This window comes from Podarcis tiliguerta (assembly GCF_965153285.1).
Source record: "Podarcis tiliguerta genome assembly, chromosome: 1".
NCBI lineage: Eukaryota > Metazoa > Chordata > Lepidosauria > Squamata > Lacertidae > Podarcis > Podarcis tiliguerta.
Genome location: NC_139534.1, coordinates 87,505,744 through 87,523,153, shown reverse-complemented (window position 1 = coordinate 87,523,153; position 17,410 = coordinate 87,505,744). Strand labels below are relative to the sequence as shown.

Genomic DNA, 17,410 nt, shown 5'->3' with positions numbered 1-17,410 from the left:
AGAATGAGTCACTGGAGTTATACTTTCAATTTACCTTGTACACCATACTTCTCTTCACCTTCAAACATAGCAAAACAGCACCGAGCAGGACTGAAATCCCCCCATCAGCTTGATAAGACACTAGGCATGGGTTGGGAGAAATGGCCTTGCGTTCCACCTTGGAAATTCTGGTGGTCTGGAGATTCATTAACCCTGCTCTGCATGCAACAAAAACAGTGCTACACCCAGAAGTGGGAGGGGTGATTCTAAATAATATAATAAGGCATTTAAAATGAGTTGTGAATTCCAAAAAAAGACGCATACAAGTTCTCCTCTCCCCTCCCCTCATTGCACCAAGTTCACATAAGGTGCTGGTTTATTTAAAGAATACACTCTGTGTGCAATATAAGTAATAAGTGACCTTTATTTTTGGTAAGCAAATAATGATGCAAGATATGCTAATTCCTTTCCAAAGGACAGAGAAAAACCTCCACAATTAAACATATGCTTATTCAAGTTTCATTTTTCAGTCAAGTACCTTATTTTCCATCATGATGTTACAAACTTGTGCTGAAGTTTTAAGCCATGTTAAATATATGCTGGAACTTTTATAAAGCAGGGTTGTTTTTAATAATCTCAGGACCACTCTGGTGTATTGGGACCACACTGGCTCCTAGAACCACTTTGCTCCTCCATGGTCTTTTTTTAGTCTTGTGCCAACTGTGTTCTCTGAACTCGCACGTGGTTAAACTCTCTTCATCATCCCCAAGCTTCAGCTAAGAATACATTGATTATACACCTTATCGTTAGTGAGGACAGAGCTTAACCAAGAGCTCAGCTCAGTGTAATTGGGGAAGTAAAAACCTGGTAGGAACAGAGATGGGTTATTTTTTTTAAAGAGGAGGCTGCAAGCTCTGGGAACCCACACATTTCCATAGGCCATTCCGGTTATGCAGTTGCCTTTAGGTACCAAATGACACAGCCAACTCTCTGCAACAAAAGTTACTGTGTGTACTGTATGGCCTATGCACTTCTGGGGAGCATATTCTGCCAAGATGGACCACACAAAGGGTCTTAGGTACCATGCCCAAGTTGGAACACACCATCCAACTCTACAAATAAGTGACTGCACTGACTGAGCTACAAGGGCAGTATCTGCTTGACAGCTCAATACAAAACATTAGATGCACAAGATTGCACTGATGAAGCTGAATGCCAATAAGGCTTCAGGATAGTACAAAGATGAGCTGGCTTTTGTTTCCCTGCCTTTTGTTAGCATATAGTGGCTGTAGGCTATACCACCATACCACCCCTGGCACTGGCAGCCAGAACAGCAGCATGGATGCAACTTGGAGCAATCTTGGTACTGCTTTCCATAACACTACAGTCTGCACACAAGCTGCAGCTGTTTTATACAACCCTCTATATTTATTTCCTGGCACAGTAGCCTGTAGTACTAAGCCACTAGGAAGTGAAATATATTACCTCACGGTTACATTTATAACAGTATACTTGAAGTCTAGGAATATTATTTTACATGTTTACATTAATGTGCAGTTTATAATAGCTCAAAATAGAGTGCAAGTAGATGTCAAGCTTCAACCTGGCCGTTGTGTAGAGATATACTGTATTACCTTAAAAAGCTATTTTGTTATCCCTTCACCCTTTCTCTTTCCATTTTTAAAGAAATATCATTACAGTCATGGTTTGTTTACAAGGCATATCTTTCACTTGGTTAATCAAATATTTTCCCCTATTTAACTAGCTTAGAATAGAACAGCACTTGTTGCAAAGCTCATTATAATACACAATATTGTATCCTCTGAATGAAGTTTAGAATTTTCTTCCCTCATCCAAACAGATATGCCCATTTTTCTGTAATTACAATATTGTGGAACATCCTTTTCCAAATTTCAGTAGTAGAGTAATTGACAGATATCAATTTAGTTATATTGGATGATTTCTGAAAGCCCTCTTAATTATTGTTTGCCACAGTTGCATTTCTATAGCCAGAGCTTAGTGTGGATTTTTAGGCCACCACTCTTATCTCAAAGGACAGCAGGTGGCAGGCACATTTAATATATATAGTAATTTCTGCATTTAGAAGACTATGTCCAATTAATTTCTTAATCATCTTAGAAATTCAGAAGGGGGATAGGAGAAACAAAGGGGATTTTACTGTTAATACATCACTCTTAACCAGTATAGTATGCCAAAACCAGTATTTCATATACTGTCCTAGAATGCATCATGGATTACATCAGCATTTTCTTAACATTTAAACCTAAGATACTGATAGAAATATTTCACATGGCTGTAAAAGTAATTAAATTTAGACCTCATGGACATCAGCACCATAACCCTTAAGATGATGAAAAATACATACATCTGGGTAATGCACAGACTATACAATGCAGATGAAACACTTTCCATTCCTTAACCATAGTTAAAGAAGTGGGAGCAGGCCATGGCACTGTGTGCGCTCTCCCTAGCCTTCTCTTTGTGTGCGGATTCTACCATCCTTAACCATGAACCTTCATCTCTGCACAATCCTGAACATTTGTTAAGTCTTGTAAGATAGGATTTGTAAACCACTTCAAATACTGATTCTGAATGCCAGTGATCAAGCTTCACCATGGTTTAACAGTAGTGTAGACATAGCAAAGCATAGTTAAGACAAGGGAGGGAAGGGGATTTGTGCGAGAAAAAGGAAGGGGAAAGGACTGAATAATCCCATAGCCCATTCCTGATCCCCTATGCATGCTTAAAGGGTGGGAAGCCTTATATCTGCACTAGCCCAATGTTTCTGAATTTTGTTGTCTACTATCACATCAAAGCAAAGCAAGGAAGAAACACAACATTCATTTTTCTGCTTTGTATTCTAAGCAAAGTTGACAATTTGAGATAAATCACTATTTTGCAGGTTGACAGTGATACATAGATTATTCCATATCACTTCTATTTCCTACCCAAAGGCTTCGTTGGATAGAGGCACATTGCTGAGTGATTTTACAATCTCTTGATAAATGTGCTATGCTTAAAGATCATATGCATATACTCTGCAGAGGAGGGGAGCTGTTGGTTGATTCCAGATTTCTCTTTTCTCCCATGGTGGGGGAGTGGATCATAATACTAAGAGAGGAATTTCAGTTCTTAAATAGTATTACCCCCCTCCCCAATTCTCCATATGTCAATGTATACTGTATGTTCAACTATGAACACAAAAAAGTTTCAATCCTGCTTGGATTTTCTGTTTAATCCTTCAGAGAAAAATATGAAAGAACATGGAAAGACTAATTCTTAACTATTAGGTTATATTCAACTACATGTTGAAGTAGTTCCAGTGTATGACAGTATATAAAAATAAAAGCTATGATTGAGAACAAAGAAAACTATTCATATTCACATTAAGGGTGCCACAAAGCAACAAAGCTAATCAGTTTCAAAGGCAGCTACAATTAGAGAAGTTTCATAAATGCAATAGCTGTAATATTTGAACCTTTATGGGTATTTTCAATTGCATATAAGGATATGCTGGTTCTAGAAACAGAACACATCAGGTTCCTAATTTAGTAACATTCACATTCTTCCACTAGTTTTGTTTTACAACAGTATCAATTAAATCCAGGATGATAACTGGGTTACTTAATATTATAAACTCCACTTTATAACTACCTACATGATCAACAGCCATGAGACACCTTGTGCCTAGGTATAAAAATACAAGAAAATATTCTAATATTCATCATCCCAAAGTCTGTTTCCTTGGTTATAAAAGACAAATTTACATTTTAAGGAAGCAAAGTATTCTTTAAAAAAATCCATATAAGAATTTCTATTTTCATAAAAATATAGCTTCCCATCTAAACTCTTCTATAGTCCCATGTGTTAACCGTGGCTCTCAATCAATTGATATAGCAAAGAGGAAAAAATTCATAAAATACCACATCTAAAATATCAGCAGATATATATATATATAACCTTCCATAGGACTTACTGTTATTTAATTAGCTGTGAATCTGATTTACAAACTAACTAAAGACAAAAAAGTTTGAAATATTTACAATGTACACATCTTCAAAAATTGCAGTGCGATTAGATAATGGAATGTTTCAACAACAATTTGAAGCCCAAGAAGGCAACTTCAAATCAAAGTAGCCCCTTTATACATTTGAGAGTACTTGTAGATTAATTCCTTCATTCCCCTTGTAGGTATATTCCTTTATCCAATATTCTGTAAAGGTTTTTTTTTGCAAACTACCATCATGTCCGCAACATAATTAACTTAAAAACGTTAAATAACAATCAGTTTTTATAGTGATCAGGGACTGTATACATATATTTACCTTGAGAAAAAACTCTAGTCAGAAAAGGTAAATTTAAAGCAGCCGCTTGAAAGTGTTTTCAAATGATTAAAAATGTAGTGGCTTGTTCAAAATGTCAATGTCTGGTAAAAAGGTAGTGAAAGATCAGACATTCAAAATCACAGTAGAATGGTGTCAGACTGTATGAGTATTTTTTTTTTAAAGCACACAGTTAATCCGTGCACACAGAGGACTAGAGGTTAATCCATCATCTATTATACAGGGTGAGCATTCTTCTATTGGCAAGGTCCTTTTCTTCCTTGTAACTGTTTCACCGTAGCCAGGAGGATGGAACCCACTGAGGTTCTGTATCAAGTTTGTTAATTAAACGAAGTAATTCTTGGTATGCTTTGTCAATATCAGAATTCACAATAGCTGTGTCGAAGTAATGGCCATTATTTTGCTCCATCTCTCGGGTTTTCTCTATAATTTCTCGAAGTTCATCAGGCTGAAATTTAAACGAAAGTATATTATGATATTTATGGATATATTACACAAAAATGTCAGAGTCTTGTGAAAAAGCAGCATTAGATTGATTAGGACGAAACAAAGTACTGGCAGGTCTGAAAGTCAAGCTGCATCTATCACTAGGGCACAATCTTATAATCCCTGGGATAATGTCCCAGGGATCATAGGAATTTGCAGAACTCCCTTTTGCTGATAACCATCGTCATCTCCTCATTCCAAGCAAAGATCAGGACCTAAACAAGACTGTTGACTAAACCTGCAGGAAAATCCCCTAATGACCTAATGACCTCATAAAACCATCTGGATCCATTAGGGTTTGGGAGCAGACCTTCTAATTTGATCCTTCCCTCCTATGGAGGTTATAAGTCAAAATAGGTCAGATGATGATCTGTCCATGACAGAATCACAACTGGCTCCCACAACATAGAAACAGTCCAGTGTGTTTCCTGCCACCATGTTAGCCCGGTTATAGTTTCAGAAAGGGCCATGGTTGGCATGGAGGCCATAACATTCTGAGCTTCTTCAGATGAAGCAACTTTGGCATAAACACTGATGATTCCCAGTACAAGCTGCCTCAAGGTCCTCAACACTATGTCCAAGATTACCTCCAAGAGCTTAGGGAGGGAGACTTTTAGGCAGCAGAATAGATGATACACCAATATAACCCCTGTCCTGTCTTGGGTTCCCAATACCAGGTATACACATGCAACCCTGATCACCTGTCAAACAGGATAGCTGATCTGGGGGCTGCACCCCGAAAGGACAAATCTACCCCCTACCCCTTGGCCAAGCTTAAATAGCTGATGTGCTGTGAAACCTGGAAGATTCTATTTTAAACAGGGAATTGAATGCAAAATTTAAGATAAATGAACTTTAGTGATCACCAACAGTCATGTCAGCCAGCTTAGATGGCTTCTGCTTTTTGTCCTGTTCTAAGTACAGTGGTACCTTGGTTTGCAGCTGCTTTGCATTACAACCACTTTGTATTACAGCCATGTGAAACCCGGAAGTGCGTGTCCCTTTTTTTTGGATTACAACCAATTTTTGGGGGGAGGCCCCATTGGCGAAAGCACGCCTTGGGTTACAACCTGTTTTGGTTTACAACCGGACCTCTGGAATGGATTATGGTTGTAAACCAAGGTACCACTGTACAGTGGTACTTTGGTTTACGAACTTAATCCATTCCAGAAAGCTGTTCTTAAACCAAAACCTTCTTAAACCAAGGTGTGCTTTCCCATAGCAGTGGGGGACACAGTTTACAAATGGAACACACTCAACAGGAAGCAAAACATGTTCTTATTCCAAGGCAAAGTTCACAAACCAAAACACCTACTTCCAGGTTTGCAGCATTCTTAATCCAAGTTGTTCATAAACTAAGCCATAGGTAGGCAAACTAAGGCCCGGGGGCTGGATCCAGCCCAATCGCCTTCTAAATTTAGCCTGCAGACGGTCCAGGAATCAGCGTGTTTTTACATGAATAGAATGTATCCTTTTATTTAAAATGCATCTCTGGGTTACTTGTGGGGCCTGCCTGGTGTTTTTACGTGAGTAGAATGTGTGTTTTTATTTAAAATGTATCTCTGGGTTATTTGTGGGGCATAGGAATTCGTTCATTTCCCTCCCCCCAAAAAATATAGTCCAGCCCCCCACAAGGTCTGAGGGACAGTGGACTGGCCCTCTGCTGAAAAAGTTTGCTGACCCCTGAACTAAGCTGTTCTTAAACCAAGCTACCACTGTAATACATTGACAAACTGAAAACACTATCAAAAACTGCTGGCCAGCACCACCTGGTGGCAGAAACTAGGAGGAACACATCAAAACAGAGAATCCAAAAAGAAAAAATTCAGCAGGAACTCAACATCTGCCGCACATTCTGTCTATAATAAAGGGAATACCAAGTAAAGTAGAATTTTGTCAGTAGAATTTGTAACCAATGCACACATGTGAGTGGAAAAATTTCAGCTCATGCAACAAGACCTCTACTTTCTCCATCCATGCTCAACATGCTAGAGGTTTGGGGGACTCTCAAGAGGAATGTGGCAGCTTCCTTGCTTGAAAGGGTGACTTGGTGACAACTTCCTCACCCCTCATATGTATATTTACTTAAAAGTGTCCCAATTCAGTAAGCCTCATCACATATTACTGATGTGTATTTGGACACAAGCTGTAGGAGGATGTCATAACCCTGAACAGGAGCAGCAGAACCCACCAACATTGAATTCTGTGGCATAAAGTTAGGTCTGCAATCCTGCCTGTGTCTTCTCATACTGAATTTTGTGACTGCTGCGTGCTACACAGTTAGCATATTTGAAGAAAATGTGTATCGGAGCACCAAGGGCCGAATGCACTGTTATAAACACTACATGTGAATATTACCTTTGGATTTTTGCCCTCTTTGGCCAGTAATGCACGAAGCCGCTCTTGTGAAGGTGGTGCAATGAAGATAATATATGGCTTCAAGTCTGAATTGCGAAGGCTCTTCAGTGACTGTTGGGAAATATAAATATGTACTATTAATATTTTCATAAAACAAAGCAAAACTATAATTCATACCAATTATCTATTGTCAATACAATTTATGCATGCAACATTATACATAAATGGTGACTCTCCACACTAATGATTGTGCAAGGCTTCTACCTAGAAAAGCCAGTTTGCTCCTGGAGAAACTAGCTTAACAAGTTACAACATGTGATCTCAAAAATCGTTCAGTTGGGGCTGCACAAATAACCAAAAAAAGGAACTTAAACTTCATGAACTACACAAGCTAGCAAATATATAGTTACATTGAAACTAGAGCTGAAAACTGCAACTAATATAGGGTAGCCGAGTCCAATTTTCCTAATAGTAGACCATGCCACTTATCCAGATGACAGTTCTTCTGACAGCAGCAAAATGGAGAAGACAACAGAAAAATGATGTAAACCTACATAACGAACATGTATGCAATTCTAAAATGATTATGTGTACAGGAACTGTGAGGATCTGACGTTTTATATTCTAATGACTAATTTTTTGGAATTTGGACAGTCCACATTCTTAATATGAATTGCTCTTTACGTGGTGAAGAATATAATATTCTATACCCTTGCTAAGTGTGGTTACAATAATTCTGCTATTTACAGTATTAGTGTATTTTTATAGGGTAATTTGCTATTTCTTCATATTTAGTCTTGAAAACACAGATAGCATAATTCAAGACTTAGCAACATGTGGTCTACAGATGCCTTTAAATGACCTAACAAGATGAGGATTCTGAAGAAAGTCTAACATGACCACAGTGAAAGTGGATGAAGCATGAAGAACCTTTGATTATAGCTGCTTCTCACTGTGTATGGTGCATGAGTTACACTGGTGATTGCTATGGTAAACACAAAATGTGAATGGGAGACTGAAAGCAACATTACTGCATGTCCACTGCATGTTTAAAGATGCATATCTTCCTGTCACATGTCTACTGGGGTAGGGAAAGTTACAATGGGGAGTTCTCCAAAGAGAAAACTGAAGAGTGATGTATTTAGAAATTAGTCTTACGAAAACTGCTCAGTACATATAACCACTGAATATGTAGAGTGGGCAACTAATGTACAAATTTATTGCCTGTATAGAAGCATATTAGGGAAGTTGCATACCTCTGATCTAGGAGAAAATTTAGTGTATACATAGACAGATTTCACATTTGTATCAAAACCAACTAAAATAAGGCCTTCATCAACAACACATTCTAACTGAACTACTGCAACACAGAACCTAGGATTTCAATGTCCAAAAGAACTTCTATTACCTGTGTATGGATATTTAAAAGACATATCTTTCCAGAATTGATCACTTGCCGGACAGAGTCTATGCTGGTACCATACAGATTCTTCTCGAATTCACCATGCTCAATAAACTTTCCTGCTGCTATGTCGGCCTCAAATACTTGCCGTGATACAAAATGGTAATCTCTGCCAGCCACTTCATTGTCTCTCCTATTTCGTGTTGTATCTGAAAAGACCAGTAAACAAATCTAATTTAAGACTTCTGTGTCTTTTAACTGTTTTGAAGGCATTTTTGTTATGTCAGTTTGCAAGGTATGAAAAACAGCTACTTGGAAAGAAACCCTTTTCAGCAGAATGTATAAGTGCAAAATTAACAATGTTGACCTTTAGAGTCTTTCAGCCAGAAAGAATCGCAAACTCTTAACTGGGCTAAAAAAATAGTTCCATAATACAGCAGTCTCTGGCACATGTCCAACTGTGCATAACACATGTCCAGTCATGCAAATGTACTTCGAACAAAAACATGAAGCAGGGGATGTCAGATGCAACTGAAAATACAGGAGAATGCAAGGTAGCAAAATCACCTTCCTGTAAATGAGAATTTAACTAAGTTATTTCAATAAACTGCCTTGTTCTTATGAATGGGATCAAAGTAGTGGTACAATCAGAAAAGGGACTTTGTGGCAGAAGTCCAGGGCTCCACTCAGCAGAATAAGTAGAAGGGCCCAAAATGGAACAGGGCTGCCTTGCTACATTTTTAGTTACACATCATCATCCAATGATGTGGGGGGAAGAGTTATAATACCAATAAAAATTACATATCTGCTTCACTGGGTCAAAGGACATTTTTTATGGTTAACTCCCTACATTTGTATTGGGGAAGAATTTACTAAAGCAACTTCCCTCCATACTAAGGTATATAGTGTGGTACTGAACTGAACTTGCAAAAATGATGTAAGGCCAGGCAGCAAGGGTTTGACATCAGAACACAAGACAGTTACATGCCCCAGCCTTTCAACTTACGAGGAACTGCAGAAGCAAATCTGTCAGCTTCATGATTCATTAACCTTTGCCGAAGTTCATTTTGGCCACAGTTTTGTGGACCGATCAGGACAATGGGTCGTTTCCTATTCGCTGGTTGGTGATAAAGGGACATTTCCTCATAAGTCAAGATCTCCTCGTTGTCATAATCTTGAGAAAACAAGGCCAAAATAAGTATGGCATTTTTTGATTAGGAAGAAATAAACATGGGGTGATATTCAACTATATTTTATTCAAAAGTAGGCCTGCTGAAATTAATGTACCTAGCTGCCATGTTCATTAATTTCAGTGGGTCTACTCTAAGTAAAACTGAGTTGAATACCTTAGAACAGCTTTAAAAAAATAAGCCTTTTATTGTTGTGTAATAGTTTTTTAATTATCATTTCTTCACATTAATTGAATGCCAAAGGATCAGTGTCCAAGGCTTATCACTTCTAAAATCAATGTTTATTACAGTCACAGACCAGCAGTTTACTTCTAAAACATAAAAACCCATAGAAAATTCACTATTATAATCAGGAAAGAAATATTAGAAAACATATAGTCCAGATAATATAGAAATAACTATGGGTGAATATTTATGCACAATAATTTTAACACATCATAAGCTGAAAAATGAATCAGTTGCACTAACCAGAAAAAATACTGGAAGATAGCTGAAATCCCTTCTTACCGTCATTTTTATTGGCATTATACAGAACCTTTTTCCTTTTCTTTTTATTTTTCTTCGCACACCAAAGTTTCCCTAGAAGTTAAAAAATAGAGAGACAAAGTTGTCCAAATATGTAACTAAGGTTCCAGCTGCAATTATTTATTTTATAAAGCATGTTAAATTGATAGCTGTTGTACACAAATTAAACACAAGGCAGACCCTGCTCACACAGACTTACAATCTAAAGGAGGAAAGGAGAACGTGTGCTACTTCAGATGTTGCTGGTCTACAACTCCCATCATACCTGATCATTGGCCATGCTAGCTGGGGATGATGGGAGTTGGACCAACAACATGTGGCCACCCTGATCTCAAGGAACAGCTATGACATGTTAGGGAGGAAGAAATAGTAAGTAAAATGAATAAGCCATGGGGAAAGAAGTGTCTTAAGGAGGCACTTGGAATATCAAAACAGAGGATAGTTGTTATATTGGAAATGTGATATCATTTTTTAAAAGAACGGGCTATACTAGCAAGAACAAGTAGAAGAAAAGTTCATAGAGGTTTGTACTCCCTACTTGGTCTGTATATCAGTATTAAGGAACTGCTACTTCTGTCTTCTGTCAATGGGACCACACAGGCAAAACTGTTCATTCACTTGGTTATTTATCTTTTAAATTTTAAAAAAATAAACACACACACCCCTACCTGATTGCAATATATCCATATATGCAATCAAGGAGGACAAAGCACATGGTACCACTTCTAGATTCTACCTGAGTCAAAGTGCAATAGATGGCTAAATCACACTCAGAATAGACCCATGTAGATCAATTGCCTGCTGATTTCAGTGAGTCTAACACTGAGTACATTAAGTTTCACCCAAAGAGTTGGATATGATGACAGTATCTCAGCTAAAGTTGCTTGGTCAGTTCAGCTCTCCTTAAACATGTTATGAAAGCTGTGGATAAATGCTCACTATCACTGAAGTATTTGAACTGAAAAAGAGGAGGCACAGTTCAAGGACTGAGTTTCTTTTAAGATTATTAGTTATCACAGGTATTTCATGAAGATTTTCATCTACCTGATTTTTCTGGTTCTTTGTCTTCCTCTATAGTTTGCTTCATAGCTTCTCTTTGTTGCTGAAAACTTTTCCCTTAATGATAGAATACATTTAATAATTAGTAATGAGAAATTATTGCCATTTCAGAGTACACCACTGTTTCAAGACTGATCACATTTCAAAATGGACTGAGATTTTGATCCCTATAAGCGCTTTGAGGAAGATAATCTCACAATAAGAATTCTTCTCATACCTCTGCATCAGTTTTTTCATTTTGTTTTTGTTTTTAAATGCCAAAGTTAAAAGACACCTACAACATTAGGACTCCTGTTGGGAATTTGGTCACATCAGAAGTCTCAACTCACCAAAGGAGGAGACTATGCAACAACAATTCAAAGCAACATCCCAGTAGTTCAACGACAATGGTATCTGAAACTTCTTTGTAAAAAAACATATTCAATATACACAAATACTCCATGATTAAATACCTGGAATGAGGCCTGCCAAAGGCTGATTTTCCTCATCTCCATCTCGATAGGCCTGCCACCAGTTTGGATCTTCTTGGCTGATGACATGGAGTATATCTCCCTTTTGAAAGGATAAGCCTAGCTCTCTGCATGGGACATAGGGGTCATCAGATGGATCATAGTCAAAGTGAGCTTTCACATGGATCTAGAAAATATAGAGGTATACACATAAATATGGACTGGAATTGCAAGTATTAATCTCTGACAATATGTTCCTTTTGTATATAAGAGATCCCACTTTCACTTCAAATACAGAATGAAGAGCTCAAGCATAAATAAAAATATAAACTACTGGTATAGAAGGGAATTAAAAATTAGGAACAATTAACTGGGCAGTAAGTAACTTGGAAGTGGCAAGAGGGCTTCCCCTCTACAGCTTAGACCTGAAAAGGCAGACTCAAATTTAAATCAGAGAGACAGGAGAGCACTAATTTTCTATTCTCTGATGACCTCCAAAGGAAAGTTTGCCTCTGCCCAGCCATTATAGATTGTGTGTGAACTCAAGCTGGGTCTGCCTGCTCTCCTGCTTAACTATCCCAAGCAACTTGTCCCAAGCAAGCTCCAACCAGTTTCTCCATCCAAATTGTCAGGGAAAGTGCAGCATTACAAAGCTGCGGCACATGTACATGTACGTGGGAGATGGCTAGGAAAAGTGTGCTCCAGATATTTCTGTGCACTCATTATTATCAAGGTGTTTTTTCCAAGCACAATCAACCAAGTAACACAGAGATGTCAGACAGCTAGAACAAACTTTCTTGTAACAAACTACCAATTTTAAAATAAATTTGACACTTGCGTTATGAAAACATTGATGACTTGATGTTTGTTCCTGCTTCCCCCCGCCTCCACCACTTTCATTTTTTAATGAGAAGTCATTCTGCTTACATAAGGCGGGGTGGGAAATGTCACTCTGAGCTCAATGAAAGGGCACTTTGATGCATAACTATAAGAGGAATATCCCGGTGGGGATATTCCTCTTATAGTGGGGTGGGGTAGGCGCAGGCAAATGAATCTTAATGGAAAGCACACCCCAGATCAAGGCACTATCTACCATTTTGCATATACAACTCACTACAGAAACAAGACACTTAATAGCAAATATCTAAGGAGGTTAAGGAAAAAAATCAATACAACAAATGTGGTTTCTGCTCTCAGAATCTAGTATGAAAACCTTATTTCTTCACTAAGACATAAGTAAACACTCAAGACATTTCTAAACTGAAAGGTTCCCTGCTTAAAGCTGATGCAGTTTTGTGATGAAAATGAAGATGGTTTGTAACAGATGGTAATGTAGAACCTGAAATGGGATAAACAAGTAACGGATTGTACTAAAAAATTATGTGCATGAAAAAGGTCATTTGCACAAGAGGGCTTCCTTCCCCTTCTCTACTGGCCACTGTGCCCTCCCCAAAGCCTCCTGTGGAATTGGGACTGCAGGGAAGATCTGGGAAATAGTACAGGGAGAGTTAAAAATCAGATGAAGATAGCTTGTATTAGCAGCACATGACATGCTAGAAACATCTGTTGTGTTTAACAGCTCACGTCTAATCACCCAGAAAGCCTTTTGCTCCATCATCCAATCCTTATCTACTTTTCTCCTGCCCCTTAAACAGGAAATCTTGCTCTCAAAACCATTTTTTCCTCCTCCTCAAAATGCCTACTCAGGAAATGGTACTGCTTGGCAAGGCCAAGGATAAGAATAGTTTTATTATTACTTACTTACTTACAAGGATAAGAATAGTTTTATTATTACTCCTTACTTCACATAACAAATGGATTGCCTGAGTCATGTATTTTCAATAGTGTCAAAAAGTGATGTTATGGTAGGGTTGCCATACGTCTGGAATTTCCCAGACCTAGCTGGAAAACTGAAGCTGGAAGCACTGTCTGGATGTATGGCAACCCTATGTTATGGGACAACTTACAATTGCTGCCACCAACATTTTCAAAATCTCTTCTTAAATCATGGCTAAATTAAATGTAGTCTACTATTCAGTGAAGGAGACACACGAGACTTCAATAACAACAAAAAGAGAATATAAAACCGACTGAACACCTGCAATTAAGGTAAGTTATACACTGGAAATATGCCACAAGAACATACCACTGTCTCTTTTGTGGGTGGTGGCTTACTCTGCTGACTGGGAATCAGGACAAATGTCAGCGTGCCGTGCATGTCCGCCTGTGAGGAAAAGCACATTCATTAGTAACTGACAACTTAAAAACAGCCTTGAAGTTAGACACTCGCTCATGGGGAGCAACAATGGGTTGGGTGAAGGGGAGGGGAGGAATTTCAAGCTGCTGCTCTTACAGGTCTTTCTTCTCCCTGAACTCTAATCTTAGTTTCCCTACCTCTATTTGGAAGTGCTCTTGTCTAGCATATTTATGTGACAAATTGCCTCCACTTTTCAGAAAACAGCCTGGTCCCCAAACAAGGAGATAAATGGCTTCACATGCTTCAGGTCACCATTGAGACAAAGAATGCTTGATTAAGTGGACTCTGGTATAACCCAGGAAGGCAATTCTTGTGCTTTATGTCTCAAGTCTCACCTCTTAATGTCAACAGGCATGGCTAGCCCAGACACTACACCCATAAGTAATGTGCCAGGCTAGGTAATGTTAGAATAAAGTCAGATGGTGCTCCCAGGGCAGCACAACTGGAATTTACTAAGGAAATGAAAATGACACCCAAAGCCAGGATGATGCAGCTTTGTAGCTGAAGCCAGTCCATGGGAATTATTCAATTCAAAGCTGACTGGACAAAAAGTACATGGAACCTTCTGGAGTGCCAGGTTAAAAGAAGAGTTGGACTTTGATCATTTCCTAGTATGTCCTAATACAAACTTGGAACATTTCCGAATATGTTCTGGCATATTCAGGAACAGGTGGTGCAGAACAATCCAAATTCTAGACATAAAAGTCTCGTACAATTACACATAGCATTCAAGTAATATAATCCTAAATACTTTTATAAAGCCCTGCTTATATAAAATGTCTCACTCCTAGGACTGCACTCTGCTACACCTCTGGGAAAGAAGCATTTCAGAACTGATGAGCAAGTATTAACAACCCTGCAAGCGGCTACCATTTGTGCTGAAGGCAATTTCAGAAGGCTGTCCTCCTCTGACCTTTGAAACTGTAACAAGACATAGGCTGTCTGCAAGGTATGCAGGGGTCAAACATTTTAAGCATAGCTGCTGGCAAAACATATCAAAGTCTGAACTGGAATTTAACAAATTTAAATGCACAAGTCGGATCATAGTAAGTAGCAGAATACCATGAAAGCAAGGCTCAACATACCAGTAAATCAAAAACCTCATTAACATCCTTTCCACGAATTTCAATTCCGTTAATTTCCAGAACTTCATCACCTTCATGCAACAGCCCACTCTTCTCTGCAGCACCTCCCTTCACGATTCGACTAATGATGACTGAATCCATTTCATTGCGTACTGTAGCACCCTGCATAATTAAAAGTGATAATTTAAAAGTGTCAGAAATTTTCTATAATTGTGGTGCAGTGGATAAAGTAGAATTGGGAAGACACAGGTTCAAATCCCAGATCAGTCTTGGGTCAGGCTATAACTCTAGTCTAACTCACTTCATAAGACAATGTATGCTGAATACTACCCTGAATTCCTGATGATGGGCAGAGGAGAAATATAACCAACAATAAATAACATTTCTGAAAATACAAGTTCTCTACAGATTCTAAGGAATACTGTAATTCTATAGTTAGCACATCAGAGAAAAGTCTAAGAGAAGACAAAAACAACAAAATGAGCCTGAATAAGCTTTTCTTGTTTTGCAGGGAGGCACAGTATCCAGCTCATCAAAACATATTCTTCCCATTTTTAGTTGGGATTTTGAAAACTTCTCTTCTTAATGAATTTTAATTATTGATTTACACTGTTTTTATGATGCTCTTATATTGCTATCTTGTTGTGCTTCTAGATGATATGGCATTTAATAGATCTATTACTGTTATTCTGGATTTGTTAGCCACATTGACATTTGAAGAAGAGAATGTGAAATGATCATGCAATCACTATTAAAAACATTTAATGATTGCAATTAAAGGAACAAGACAGGGAGGGTCTTAGCCTTACCTGCAGCACCTCATGTAGTAATCTGTGCTAAGGACTTTTTGCCTTGGGTATTATGTTGTAACCAATCTTTTTTAATTACAGAATGTGTTACATTAGCATCAATATTTGTGGCTCAATGAGTTAAAACCTGCCCTTTCCTTTTGTTGCTATATAGCCGTAGTCAAGGACAGTTACCCACAGCGTTGGAGGGGGATCATTTCATCCCCATGAAGTGACATTTTATTATTCTTTCTGATCCACAACACCAGAAACCTTGTTTAGGTGGTGATGAGGGTTGAGCCATGATCAGGTCCTAGTGGAACTACCAAAAGGTGGAGCCTAGGCATGCTTGCTTATTGATCTTTATTATAAATTACCACATGGAAATTCTGAAATGCATAAAGCAGTCAGGAAAATACTAGTGTATGAAGAAACACAGTAGCACTACCAAATCTGTATCTTAAATTCGAAATACTGTAGCTTCAGTCACTGATCAGATTTGAGAGGTACGTGAACACATTAAAAAACCTTTTAAAAACCCACAATGTTAAGGATACTGCTTTCACTCCAATTAAGAACTGCTGTTTTCAAGGGGAGCACTAAGGAACCCCTGAAAATATGTGTAACCGTTTTATAAAAGCAACAGCACAGCTGAATTTTCCCTCATTAAAAACCCAATTGAAGTGTGGGGGCTAAGGACATTTAGTTCCAGGAAGAAATTAATTAGTTGAGAGCCAGTGTTCCAGCTGTTTTAGATCAAGGGAAAGGAGAAAAAACAGCTCTGAATCAGGAATGCAGGGCAAACAATAAATAAAGGAAGGGTACCCCTAAACCTCATTCATCCTCTTCAGGGTAACTGCTCTTACTGTTCACCAACTGTGCATTTTCCCATCCACATTTGCAAAAATATTGTGATGCTCCTCGTAAGACCGTCCAAGGTAAGAAAAAAGATGGATGTAGACTAGGAAAATATGGGAGGATTACAAACAGATCACAGTGCCATGTGGGTCAACTGTACAATTTCATGAAGAAGGCATGTCAATTGCACATTAAAAGCATAATCTGGGATCACCCTAAGAAAAGGGACTTGCACCTGTCCTTTCTTATATCTGAGTGTGTCAGCATTTTTTTAAAGAGAGAATGTGCCACAGAGATCAGACCGAGTAATACAAAAGCACTATGGTATTCATCTTTTTATTGGCTCTCTTGCCTCAGTATACTCACCAATGGAATATCTCTAGCCTTTTCAATGCGAACTATTTTAACTGTCTCTCCTCCATACAGACCTACATTCTCATAAATCTTTTCATCCGTCACTGGCTCTGGTTGCATTTCCTGCTCAGCAACTTTATCATGAGCCAACAGCAGTGCCTAGTGTAAAACAAACAATGCCATTTATAGAAAGTGATATTCACACATTAGAGGTAATTTATTATAAGTGGGACACTTTAAAAAATCCAAGCAGATA

The 17,410-nt window shown here is 38.2% G+C and overlaps 1 protein-coding gene across 6 annotated transcripts in view; it reads right to left on the bottom strand.

Annotated features, from left to right (window-relative positions):
* Positions 1–385: 385 nt before the first annotated feature.
* PALS1 (protein associated with LIN7 1, MAGUK p55 family member) overlaps positions 386–17,410 on the bottom strand; it is a 50,192-nt gene continuing 33,167 nt past the window's right edge. For 4 of the 6 annotated variants that reach the window (XM_083456967.1, XM_083456965.1, XM_083456964.1 and 1 more), the window contains 10 exons: positions 17,167–17,313; positions 15,155–15,316; positions 13,959–14,036; positions 11,816–11,999; positions 11,349–11,420; positions 10,248–10,358; positions 9,596–9,763; positions 8,596–8,798; positions 7,188–7,298; positions 386–4,791 (listed from right to left, as the gene is read on the bottom strand). In XM_083456967.1, coding sequence (XP_083313093.1) covers positions 4,615–4,791; positions 7,188–7,298; positions 8,596–8,798; positions 9,596–9,763; positions 10,248–10,358; positions 11,349–11,420; positions 11,816–11,999; positions 13,959–14,036; positions 15,155–15,316; positions 17,167–17,313 — 1,413 coding nt within the window. In that variant the 3' untranslated portion in view covers positions 386–4,614. The remainder of the gene's footprint in view (positions 4,792–7,187; positions 7,299–8,595; positions 8,799–9,595; positions 9,764–10,247; positions 10,359–11,348; positions 11,421–11,815; positions 12,000–13,958; positions 14,037–15,154; positions 15,317–17,166; positions 17,314–17,410) is intronic. The other 2 variants (XM_083456968.1, XM_083456969.1) reach the window with 1 other exon arrangement.